The 12967-nt window shown below is 37.9% G+C and overlaps 1 protein-coding gene, 1 long non-coding RNA gene and 1 other non-coding gene across 4 annotated transcripts; all 3 read right to left on the minus strand.

Annotated features, from left to right (window-relative positions):
- Positions 1-1457: 1457 nt before the first annotated feature.
- Positions 1458-2516, minus strand: LOC112169026. 2 transcript variants are annotated; one of them, XM_024305960.2, is made up of 4 exons: positions 2159-2516; positions 1920-2029; positions 1765-1827; positions 1458-1673 (listed from the first exon to the last, which is right to left on the minus strand). In XM_024305960.2, exons 1-4 carry the CDS (start codon positions 2429-2431, stop codon positions 1538-1540), a joined length of 582 nt encoding a protein of 193 aa, XP_024161728.1. In that variant the 5' UTR covers positions 2432-2516; the 3' UTR covers positions 1458-1537. The 2 variants fall into 2 exon arrangements, with proteins under 2 accessions (XP_024161728.1, XP_024161729.1); XM_024305961.2 differs by lacking the exon at positions 1765-1827 and having other exon boundaries at positions 1460-1673.
- A 7887-nt stretch (positions 2517-10403) lies between these two features.
- On the minus strand, positions 10404-10798 carry LOC112171432. The gene is made up of 3 exons (XR_005802443.1): positions 10766-10798; positions 10510-10632; positions 10404-10431 (listed from the first exon to the last, which is right to left on the minus strand). It is a non-coding gene; the product is annotated as an uncharacterized LOC112171432 (transcript).
- Positions 10799-10818: 20 nt separating this feature from the next.
- Positions 10819-12440, minus strand: LOC112174683. Its single transcript, XR_005802444.1, has 5 exons — positions 12421-12440; positions 12086-12178; positions 11720-11988; positions 11128-11288; positions 10819-10870 (listed from the first exon to the last, which is right to left on the minus strand). It is a non-coding gene; the product is annotated as an uncharacterized LOC112174683 (long non-coding RNA).
- Between the last annotated feature and the right edge of the window lie 527 nt (positions 12441-12967).

Consider the following 12967-nt stretch of genomic DNA (forward strand, 5'->3'; position numbering starts at 1 on the left):
CGCGAGACTTTTGCCCCGATGGCCAAACTAACAACAGTTCGAATGTTACTCAGCCTTGCAGCTCTTCATGGTTGGCATCTTCATCAACTAGATGTCAACAATGCTTTCTTTAACGGTGACCTCTATGAAGATGTGTATATGAAGTTGCCTCCTGGTTTCGGACGAAAGGGGGAGAATAGAGTTTGCAAGTTACATAAATCATTGTTTGGCCTCAAGCAAGCATCGAGGCAGTAGTTTTTGAAACTTTCTGGTGCTCTCAAAGCTGCTGGATTCAATCAATCTTGGTCTGATTACTCACTCTTCGTTTTACACACTCAAGGTAGATTCACAGCCTTGCTAGTCTATGTTGACGATATTATACTGGCAGGAAATAACTGACAAGACATCATGGAGACAAAACACTTCCTTGCAAGTCATTTCAAGCTCAAAGATATGGGCAGTTAAGGTAATAGAGGTGGCAAGGCCCAAGAAAGGCATTGTTTTGTGCCAACGAAAGTATGCATTAGAGGTCCTTAAAGATGCAGGTTTCCTAGGTGCTAAACCATCTCGATTCCCAATTGATCAGAACTTGGTGCTAACGCAAGGTGATGGAGTTTTGTTAAAGGATGCCTCTCAGTATCGCAGATTAGTTGGAAGGCTCATATACCTCACAATCATGAGACCAGACCTCGTATATGTTGTACATATCCTAAGTCAATTTATGGATAACCCTAGACAACCTCATCTAGATGCAGCTTGCAAGGTGTTGAGATATGTTAAGCAGACACCAGGACAAGGAATACTTTTGCCTTCCACAAGAAAATTGGAGATCACGGCGTATTGTGATATAGACTGGGCACATTGCAAGGACACAAGAAGATCAACTACTAGCTACTGTATTTTCTTAGGCAACGCACCCATCTTATGGAAAACAAAGAATCAAGGAACAATATCTCGTTCCAGTGCGGAAGCAGAGTACAAATCTATGGCAACAACGTGCTGTGAGATTACGTGGCTTCAAAGTTTATTAAGAGATTTGAATGTTAAACATGCACATGCAGTTAAATTATTCTGTGATAATCAGGCTGCCATTCATATAGCATCAAATCTCGTCTTCCACGAATGCACAAAGCATATTGAGATTGATTGCCATGTTCTGCAGGAAAAAGTACAGAGGGGCTAGTCAAAACCATGCATATTCGAACAAAGGAACAACCAGCTGACTTGTTCATCAAGTCGCTAGGTTCGAAGCAATTTTCAACACTATTGAGCAAGTTGGGTGTAATTAACATACACTCCAAATTGAGGGGGAGTATTGAGGAAAGGAGTCCCATATGATTTGGAGTCTTCGTTATTGGGATCTTTTGTATCATCACAAGTTAATTAAGAGATTTGTATTAATATAGCTAGTCCTATAATTATGGATAGAATTAGCATCCTTGTTATATAAAACATTGTAAACCATTCTGAATGAATAACAGATATCACATATTATTCACACTATCAAATCTCTTTAACTATAGCTGATTAGAAGTCAATGTATTTAAAATCCTTTAAATCATATTCGGAGGTAGAAGTAGCAGTATCCTCCATTTCCCTTACGACTTCCAGGTGGATTAGTCCCATCAGTATCCTCCACAGGATCCTCATGAAATATAGCACCTTGCAGTATGTTTGCATCGGTCATCACATCGCTTCACGATATTCAATAACAAACCATCAATGAACTCATAAATATCAATGTAACCATGCTGAATGAACTTTCACAAACCAAATCTCACTTACTTGTACTGCTTAGTTCTAATGAAGGAAGCAAACAATGTATCACCTGCTTCCGCCAACAAGTAACTACAAATAGCAAAATACATAATCAACTGAACAATATGCCGCAAAACTCGAATTTTTTCAATTGAACAGAGCAAAAAAATCATCAAATATACCTGTGAGGAACGTGATCAGAAAAAGGCTGATCACGCTCCAGCGCAACAATCTGTCCTCCAAAGTCAGCCTTGAATCTGTTCACCGCGCGAACCAAGTCCGAAGCAGGTATCTATGAAACGAAGCACATTACAAGTTCAGTAAGAATCACATACAAATTGCAGACTTAGTTTGCTATTTGAATCCTCTAGCACATTAAGGGTTATTTGAAATCAATGCCAGAGCCTAGGTTAGGTTTCACCTTATAGACGCACTCTGAAAGCACCATGCAGCAGAATATGTCCTGCAAGTCGGAGATGGAGTCAGCCTTGACGGCGGCGCAGAGATCGTGGAGCTGCTTCCGGCGACGCTCGTACTCCTCGTGGATCCTCTTCCGCTGCTCCCTGTAGCCGTCGTTGAGAATCCGAGGCCACCTCATCCTCCACTGGAGTGGGCCCCCGGACACCTTCCAGAGCTTGGCTCGCTTCTCCCAACCCCTCAGCCATGACTCCACTCGGCTTTGTAGCGATTCCATTCGGGAGGGGAGGGGAGGGGACAAAGAAGATCACCAAGAGGCACGGTAATAGGGACTCTACATTTGTCTGGGCTTTTTTTTTTTTTTTTTCTGTTTTCAATTTTATTACCAAAAAAATAAAAAGGGATTGTGATACGGGATTGGGGTATATTAAGGGAATCAGGTTCGGTCTGTCGACGCATATGCCAGGAATCGGATAGACGATTTTTGGTGGCGTGACCCATGGGTTTTGTTTCCATTCCTAATTTTCGTCTAACTTTATTTTTTTGATGGAAGAAACAAATTATAAAAGCAAAAAAGTTTCGACACAACTCAATCTTTATTGGTACAAAGTGAAAGTGAAAGTTCTTGAATGATGTCGATGAAAATTTGAGTCACTTCCAAGTAGTTGTCTAATGTTTTTCCAAGAGTTACGATATTCATCGTTACGATATTCATATAGGATGAAGTAATATGATTTCATCTATAAATAAATTGATTTTCTAAGTTTTCAATTGAGAAAAACCCTCCACTAGGGTCAAAACTTTTCTCCACCTGACAAAATGATACGCAACTTTAAAAAATGATCAAAATGATACCTAAAGTTTTAAAAGTGATCAAAATGAGACCTAAATTTTTAAAAACAAATCAACTTGATACCCAACTTTCAAAAGTGATCAAAATGATACCTAAAGTTTTAAAAACAAATCAATTTGATACCTCGGTTTAATTTTTTGTAACTTTTATTAAAATTGATCACATGTGGTGCAGTATTTTATGGGGTTATAATAATATTTTACACAAAAAACTATTTTTCAATTATTTTTTATTTTACTTTGTTAATTCTCTTCTTCTTCTTCTATCTCTGCCTCTCTCTCTCTTCCAATTTTTTTTTGTTTCTTTAGAAGTTGGGAAACATCCTAACTTTATTTGTTTCTACGATTGGTAGAATTGAAATTGAATGGAAGATTTTTTTTTAATTCTGTAGAAGAAGAAGATTGGGTTATAGATGATTGATGGCCCTCTGACCACAAATCACTTCAATTTTTGAGCTTGATTTTGCATTTGATTTAACAAAGAAGTTAAAAAACAAGGCTAAATACTGACTACTACGTAGTTTGGGTCCAAAATTAATTCAGTCTCTAAACTTCTAATTTCATCAAAAATACCCCTGCACTTTCAATTTTTATCTAATATGTCTAATTTGTTAGTCTTCTGACAATTGAGTCATTTAACTTGATGACTTGGCTCATATATGACCTATGTTTTATGATGTGGTGTTGAGGTGACCTGCAAAGTCAATTTTGGAGTGAGTCCCACTATTAGAAATCCATCAAATAAATAGTTTTTCAACAAATAATCTAACTATAACTTGAACCCATAACAGAATATTAATGAATTGGACCTATTAGATCAAAATTGAAAGTACATGGGTGTTTTTGATGAAATTAGAAGTTCAGGGACTGAATTAATTTTGGACCTAAACCACAGAGTAGTAACCAGTATTTAGCTCTAAAAAAAATAAACTGAGGTATCAAATTGATTTGTTTTTAAAACTTTAGGTATCATTTTGATCACTTTTGAAAATTGGGTATCAAGTTGATTTGCTTTTAAAAATTTAGGTATCATTTTGATCACTTTTGAAAGTTGGGTATCATTTTGTCCGGTGGAGAAAAGTTTTGACCCTAGTAGTGGGTTTTACTCTTTTCAATTCGTCATTTATCTAGAAAATTTCAAATAAACTTAGCGGCTAGAAAAATGACTTTATAAAGTCTAGTATTTCAAGAATTCCAAATCATATTATGTCTTGTTTTAAATATCCTACTAAAGTTACTAAAGCTATTGGTAGAAAGAGTAAAATTTTTTTCTGGGGTAAGGATTGTCACTCCCTTTAATAAAGTCGATGATGAATTTGTTTAGGGTTATGTCTCAAATGGAAAAATATTTGTAAAGCAGACTGCTACTTGGATGCAATGCAGTGAGATAACACCTTGCACCAATGTAGATTTTATGAATACTATCTGGAAGCTTAATATTCCCCTGAAGCCAAAATCTTTGCTTGGCTTATGGTGAGGGGTTGATTGAAAACTAAAGCTAGAATGGCTCGTTTTACTAATAATTTTGATTCAACTTGCACTTTATGTAAATCTAGGGTTGAAAACTTAAATCATCTCTTTGTTTCTGCCCTTGCTCGATCCTCTAATGTTTGGAATTTGGCTAGCTAGAACATTTTCTTCAACCCCTTGTGCCTATAATTCCATCCAAGACTGGTTTCATCACATTTTTCTGGTGCGTAAGGACATTACTCTCATTGAGAACTACATTTTTATTTGTTGGAAGATTTGGGAGGCCAGAAATAACTTCATCTTCAGGCAAATCCCTCCCCTCCCAATTATGGTCGTCCACTCTACTGCTACTATTGGAACAACTAAGAAGTCTCAACTCCCATGACTCTGACAAGACTCCTCGCCAAATGTATGGTGTTATTAGGTGGTCTCCGCCACCAGAGGATGTTTTCAAGCTCAATTTCGATGGTTTAGTGAATCACTCTCAGTTAGCAGCAGCTGGGTTTATCATCAGATACCACTCTGGCACCCTCATCATTGCTAGTACCCGAAAAATTGGTCTCGCTTTAATTTCAGTTGCTGAATGCAGTGCTATGAAGGATGGTCTCCTTCAGGCTCTCAACTGCAACTGCTCTAGATTACATGTCGAGGGTGACTCTAAATTGGTCGTAGACTACATTAACAAAAAGTGTGATCCTCCACGGCGTCTACGGTCCTTAATCAGAGACATCCAAAGCATTTCAGCCAAGTTTGAAGAGATTGTTTTCAAGCACATTCCTACATAAGCCAACTTTGTTGTAAACGTGATCACAGCACTTGGTCATTCCTCCCATAATCCTATTATTTGGAGGAATAGACTTCCTCTATCGACATCTTCAGCTTTTAGTCTTAACTAATTTAGTTGTGGTATATCTAGAGGTTTTCGGTTGTAGTTTTGTAGTTTTGTATTTTTGTATTTTTCTTCTCAAAAAAAAAAAATATTGTCAGTTTTCTTTTATAATTAACCAAATGTTGGAGTGACGTAGGCTAGTGCACTAATATTATTTGATGTCCTTGAAAAATCGTAATAATCCCCTTATTGAAGGCTAAATGCTCGCACTCTAACAATGGGCATGTTTTTTTGGAATTTAGATTGCTTTCGGAGAACCTACTCACCTAAGGGACAATTTTTAAGGGACTATGAGCAATGTTCTAAAAAACGCCTAGGCACTAGTCGGGCAGTGACTCAGGGGCTAGCGCTTAGGGACCTAGGCCGGAATCTAGACAGAGACTAGGCGGTTTTTATTATTTTATTATTTTATGACATAAAATTAATTAATAATAATATTAAAGTCCTATAATTGATCATTAAAAATAATCAAAATAGGTAATAAAAAAAGAAGGTACATGAACTTATGAGACTGCTGATAGAAGAGGCACATGTTGTTGACGTGGCCAAATGAGTGTGATGAAGACTTTCCTACTATTTTAGCTATCTAAGAGGCCGAGACAAATTTCCAAGAAAAGAAAAAGGCCAAGAGCAATAAACCCATAGCTGTTGTCGTTGTCCTTCTTTCTCTAAAACACTATGTTGACACTCAAAATTCCACAAGTCCATTTTATGAGCGACACATGAAAACACGAGTCATACAATCTCGTTCGGCCTTCAAGCAAGCTCATTGCAGTCCAAAAGAAGCGCTCTAGTTAACTAGAAATAGTGCAATCCAGCCCAAATGCTCAAGCAATTAACACGCATCTTGAAGAATTCGTCACGCCGAATTACCATTCAATACATGTGGACCCAAGCCACGTCTATACACTTGGGGCTTATATAAAGGGATGTGGTGTGGAAGGTAACGGATCTCGTGAGGCCTACGTTAAGATAAAGTCCGTCAATAATTTTGGACTTGGGAACCAAAATTCATGCTTGATAGACCAAAGTCTTAATATGGGCTAGTGAGAGGAATAAAGAGTAAGCCTAGCAAAATCCAAAGCGCACTAAAGCCATTATCTCATCCAAAGTCCATCAGAATTAGCTTTGCATCCAAAGCCCAGTAGAGTCATCTCTATTCTCCCGAACGAGAAGCACCACCCTATCAAAACTACTGCTGGGATTGGTGTTCCACGTACCATTTTTGGCAAGAGCCCATAGTCCATGAAAACCCTCATAATCCAATCTCAGCTCAACATTCAATAATCTTAATAGTCTATCATCACAAGTTTCAATACCAGAAATTGAGGAACTAAAATCTTCAAAAGATCACAGCAGCGCAAATTTTGGGGATGATCACCATCATAAACCTGTGCCATGGCCCTTCAGCCTCATAGCCTAATGAAATTTCCATTACCCCTTTCACCAATTTAATTTCATAGACAAAACCAAATTTGAAAGTTTAAGAATCATCTTCCTGAAATTGAGAATGATCTCTAAAAACCCTTGGTCCTTGTCACTAACCTTCTCCTCCTATCTTCGCTATAAAAGGTTGGTTTGTTGCTGTTGGAAACCAAGCCAGAACGACCTAGAAATTTCAAGCAAGAGATCAAGCACTACTACAAAAAGGTCATCAGACGACGGTGATTTTCTGTTGTGTGATGACCAAACTAACCGTGGTCTAAACGAGTGTTGTGTGATTGAAAAATCAGACAACGGTGATTTCACCGTTGTGTGATAATACTTTGCTCAACAGAATATCTGTTTCCGTTGTGTGAATTCTGTGCAAGCATGTGCCTGGCATGGCATGCGCGGGGATGTGTCGGTACATTCAGACAACAGAAGAAAGAATATTCACTGTTGTGTGAGATTCATAACACACAACAGATATAACTCATTCTCTGTTGTCTGAGATATATAACACATAACAGATATAACTTATTCTCTGTTGTCTGAGATATATAAAGATATATAACACACAACAGATATTACTCATTCTTTGTTGTCTGAGATTAATAACACACAACTGAAGTGAAATTATCTCCCTTGTCTGTTGATTACTCAGACAACGGAAATGATTTCATTTCTGTTGTGTGTTATGAATCTCACACAACAAAACAACTGAAGTGAAATTATCTCCCTTGTCTGTTGATTACTCAGACAACGGAGATGATTTCATTTCTGTTGTGTGTTATAATCTCACACAACAGAACTTTGTTTTCTTTTGTTGTTGGTTGTTAGTTCACACAACTACTCTATTTGGTTGGCTGTGGTGTGAATGTTGTAATCAAATTGGGTAACAAACCAGTGACTGTTGTAGGAAAAGCCTTAATTTTGAACTCTTTTACAATCAGACAACACATTGATTTGCATTGTGTTGTAAGACTAAATATTGGACAGTAATTACCACATAAAAAGTACTCAAATCCATATCATTCCATTACCATTTTTCAAACATCCATACATTCAAGTGACTAGGTAATGTACCAAACAATAAAGCATTCCTAGCTAGCTACACATGAATCAAAAGCTGATATAATATCTTTTCGCTTCAACAAAACCTTCTTGTGCCATTTTATCAAGCAACCTGTGCACTATATATATTCTCATTTGCATCACCTCCAAGCTTATTGTGAAGCTTCACGAGTTAGCACATATTGCAGCAGAAGAGCATGATACAGTACCAAAGGGGTTGGTTTTCCAGAGGAATGAAGAACAAGAGCATGTAACCCAAGAACAAGAGCCGATAACAAGAGTGCGATTTCAAGAGCTTTGGCATCCTTGAACGTAACAAACGCAGTCTTTGATTGCGCAGGATCACTGCACATTGCACATTGCACATTGCACACACAACCAACCAATTCAATATCAATATCAACATCAAAATAAACCCAAGTCCAGATAAAAAGAACACAACATATATTAGTATGCAATGAGGACATTAACAACTGTATGAATGACAATCACAGCATATAGATGAATAACTAGAACCCCAAAGTCATCACGTTATGCAGTAAATCCATTGATACTAACACAAAAGAGGTGGTGAATTAGAGCAAAGGCTACATATTCTCTCCTTATTCATTTTATACATCCACAAAAGAGTCAGAATCCGAATGAAGAGTCAAAAAAAACTAAACACTGGAAACTATGTTGGGAACATCAGATGGTACTCTTTCAATTATTTTTCCAACCCCCTAATTTGTTCTACACCTATAGCAATCCCAACAATATGGGTTGTAAAAATTCCATGAAAAATGTAAGTCAGAAATCATTTCTCTCTCATTTGAACTATAATATCCAATTTCGTGAAAGTGACACATGCTCATACAATTGAAATAACAACTTGTCTCACAAGAAAATTATACCTTTCCAAAGGATTATCCATAACAAGAATAGTCATCCCTGCACAGCAAACCAAATCACATCCATAGCTCACAATACTTATAAATATGAACAAGGAAACTCAAACTGATATACTGAGCCAAAACACTTTAAAAAGTCACTAAACAAACTACCTTCCATCATAAACTAGCACAGAAATGACCTCAAACATATCTAAAACTTACCCATTATATTCAATGCACCAAGTAGAGTTACAAGAACTGCTGGAGCCTATACCTGCTTGATGAGTTCCAGAACAAAGAATGAGTAACTTCTAGATTAACTTCTCCAAGCCACTCCTAGATTAACTTCTCCACGAGCAGAAATGCACTGCGTCCAGATCTGCAAAATTGGATTCAACATTGAAACATATTACACAGATTACACATTTATCCTGATGCTCGGTCAAAACACATCTGATAGGACTGTACAGCAGTAGAATTGCAATTGCATACCTAATCAGCTTTTTTTTCTTGCTTTCATTCAGCTCCTGCTTAAGATTCTCACTAGAGTGAGAGACATATATGCTCACTTTCCTTCGGATGCTGAGGGATCCTGAACAAAAGGCGTTCATTTTGTTGCAATTCAAAATACTGATCCCTTGCACTAGTGGCCAATCAAAATTATATTTGCCTTGCGAAAAGCTTTCAAGATTGGGTAGATCTAAAAGAGACAAATAATATAGCTGAGGGAGCATGCTTTCATTCTCTGTTTCTTCACCCTCATCTGCTGCGACTATTGCTTCGATCTTCTTGCAAGATCTTATAGATAGACTGTTAATATAGAACTGTCTCCCAAAGAATTACTTGTTCGCGTACGTTGTCCGACCATTTGTTCTAACAGTTTACATGACAGTAACAACAATACATACATATATATATATATATATATATATATTTGGGAATTCCTTTTTTGGTCCTATAAAATACTAGCTGGTTGGTTTATTTTGCTATAAACAATTGAGAGGCTGGGTAGGGAATTTTGTGACCATTTATTTTAGCCTACTCTCCAGGTAATTTGTGCAAGTGTGAAACTTTAAAATAAGGTAAATTGACACTTATTCATTTTTATATCGATATTATTCTTTTTGGACTTCAATTAAGCCTTTATATATGCTTATTCAAATTCTCCTTTCATCCAAACTTAGTAAAAAAAAAAAACGATTACATAACCTTAGTAATAGATAGTTAAATTGTAATTAGTAATTTGAAAAAGTAAAAGATGAAAATTTACTTCCAAAGATGTGACAAAGTACAAAGAAAAGTATTGTGAAAAGGAAAAAAATACCTTGGGGTCAGAGAAAAGTGAATGTTCAACGGTCAAACTATTGCGATGGAGACTGCTGACTTCCAGTTGCCTTTCCATCCCCTTGCAAGTACTTTTGCTCATTCCAGTGAAGCTGGGTAGACCTTCAAGTTTCAACCGCCTCAAACTAAGGAAGTTGATCTCTTTGATGTGATGTCCCGATCCTTCCAAGGCAAAAATTGCTTCCAATGACTGGCAATTGCTTTCATCCTCTGTTTCTTCACCTTCATCTGCTGCGACTATTGCTTCGATCTTCTCGCAAGATATTATACATAGACTTTTGAGCTTGACAAGACCTCTGACAAATATAGAGGGTTTGAAACTTTGCATATAGTCCCTCATGCAAGTATGTCAACCTATAATGTTAGCGAATTTAGTACTGATAAACAACAACAAAATACAAATAATTGAAGGCCATTCGATTTAAGTCATACCCTTTCGCTGTCCCAAGTATTATATTCATGCGATTCTCCCATGTCAGAGGGCTGAGAGGCCCGACATCTCCATGAAGCCATTGTTCCAGGTTTCCGTTGTCAACATACTCATACACAAGCATCCTATAAAAAAAACTCTCCAGTATATTAGTGCAAAGACGATAAATAAGTAAGCCACAAACAGAATTCAATGAACTGAAAAAAAAAAAATTGATGAAAAGGAGACACAACATATCAGAACCGAAGACCAACATACCTGTGAGCACCTTCAGCACGGTAGCCAATCAACCTCACTAAATTCTTATGGCAAACACGACCAATTGCTTCCACTTCAACCTTGAACTCCTTCTCAGCTTGTCCCCTGCAGCAAAACCCAACTAAATCATCAAGCTTTCTCAACGTAGCAGCCATTTATAGCACACAAGGATATATACTGCCCAACAAAGCCTCAAATTTCTCAACTGGGTTCTCATAGTAAACATAATAAAGATCTCAACTTTACCTCAAATACATTACAATCTGACTAGAAAGCAATTACTTACTTGTTATTGAGCAAATTCTTGACTGCAACCATTGAGTTGTCCTCCAAAACACCTCTGTACACAATCCCATATCCACCTTCACCAATCACATTCTCATCAGCAAACCCGTTATATGATCCTTCAAAGTTTCAAACCCTCTATATGATCCTTCTCTTTTTCCAGAACAGCAGGGGAGACGAACAAAGGAAAGTAGCAATTTTTAATCTTCATTTTCTTTATTTCTGCATCGAAGAATGCCTACACATCAACATAACTGTGAGGTAAGCAGCTGTGCTGGAATTACATTACGATGGCAAATTGTCAAATGAATAGATAAATTAGCAAGCAAAAGCTATTAAAATACTCAATTAGAAGCTACTGGATAAAGTTCATAACTTTGAAACTGGGGATGGACATATCACAAGTTCGGCACCGATACTAAATTATACAAGTGCAATGTGTGGTAGTCCAAGATCAGGGGTTTACATAAGGATGCCACTAAAAAGTAGCAGTTGGTAAGACAGCTAGAAATAAAACTAGGGAAAAAGAGTCATCCGGCGACCCCCTAAACACTAGACAAACGCATATCACAATGCAGACACCAGATAGTTTTTTACTAGCTCTACAAGCGAAAGAAGAACACAATTAACAGATGAAACTGCATCACTAAACATCAAAAGTATACTTACTTGCATGGTCTCCCATATTGCCATTGTCCATGGCCTCAAAATATAACAACCAGATATGTCATAGTATTCAATCATCTCACCGAAAACAACAACCTGCACGGAACAAAAACAACACCCAAAAATCTCGCTTACACTTGTTCAAATAAATTGCCGAACACAACCTAGTTCAAAGAAACATCATACCTCCTAATACCACTCCCCAAAATTCTCATCCTTCTTCTTGGTCAAACCGAGGCCGGTTTCTTTCTTCACCTCCTTCTTCTTCCCCCCTAATAATCAGTAACAAATTCCGAGCTAAGCTCACAGCAAAACGAAATCAAAGTAAAAACCCGAAAACCGAGAAACGGAAAAGCAAGGCAAACTCACCACCACCACCACCACCTCCATGCTTGACTTTCACCTTGGCATTGGCATTAGGCTTCTTGTCACCGGTGTCAGCCATGTCCTGATTGTTCTAACCTAAAATTGGAGCATATCATACACACCACAATTAGGGCTCATTCAACAATTCTTAGCAGTTAAAATTCAGACCCAGAAGAACAAAAGCAGAGCAAGACTCAACATTCCAATAACGCCGGGTTGAAATCGGAAACCAAAAAAAAGAGATTTAACTTTGGTATTTCCAAGTTTCTGGCAATTTGAATTTTGGTTTAGTAGAAATGAAGCAAAAGAGTTTAGGGTTGAAGAAGCTTATGCATTACCTTAGTGAGCAGAGGGAAGTGAAGAACGAGGTGATTGAGCTGAGCTGCAATCAGAGGAGGAGAGCTCTCTGAAGACATGGCGTGCTTCGTTGCAGACCGAGAGAGCGGTGGTGGTTGTGGGTGGCGGGGCTTGAGTGACAGGTCGGTGAGGCGAGAGAGAGTGAAAGCCCGAGCTGCGGCCGCCATGGAATAACCACGAGAGACTTGTGGCCTCGTGTGGTGCCTCTCGAATCTTGGGGGCTCGATTCTTGAGCTTCGGCTTCCATAGTGTTCCTCTTCTTCTTCTTCTTCACTTTTTGATCGGATTCTTGAGCTTCGGCCATGGTTGCAGACTTGCAGATCGAGATTGAGAGAGCTTTCAGGAGAGATAGGGGTTTCGCACAGAGATAGAGAGAGAGGATGGTGAGAGAGATCCAAATAGACTTAGGGTTTGTTAGAGAGGATTGAGAGCGGACTGAGATTTAGGGTGTGTCTGAGAGGGGAGTTTCATTTCGTTTTGTCGAGAGAGTTTCAAGAGTGTGGGAGGTATAATTAAACTTCAAATAAA

The sequence above is a fragment of the Rosa chinensis genome, chromosome 6 (genome assembly GCF_002994745.2).
Source record: "Rosa chinensis cultivar Old Blush chromosome 6, RchiOBHm-V2, whole genome shotgun sequence".
NCBI classification, from domain to species: Eukaryota; Viridiplantae; Streptophyta; class Magnoliopsida; order Rosales; family Rosaceae; genus Rosa; species Rosa chinensis.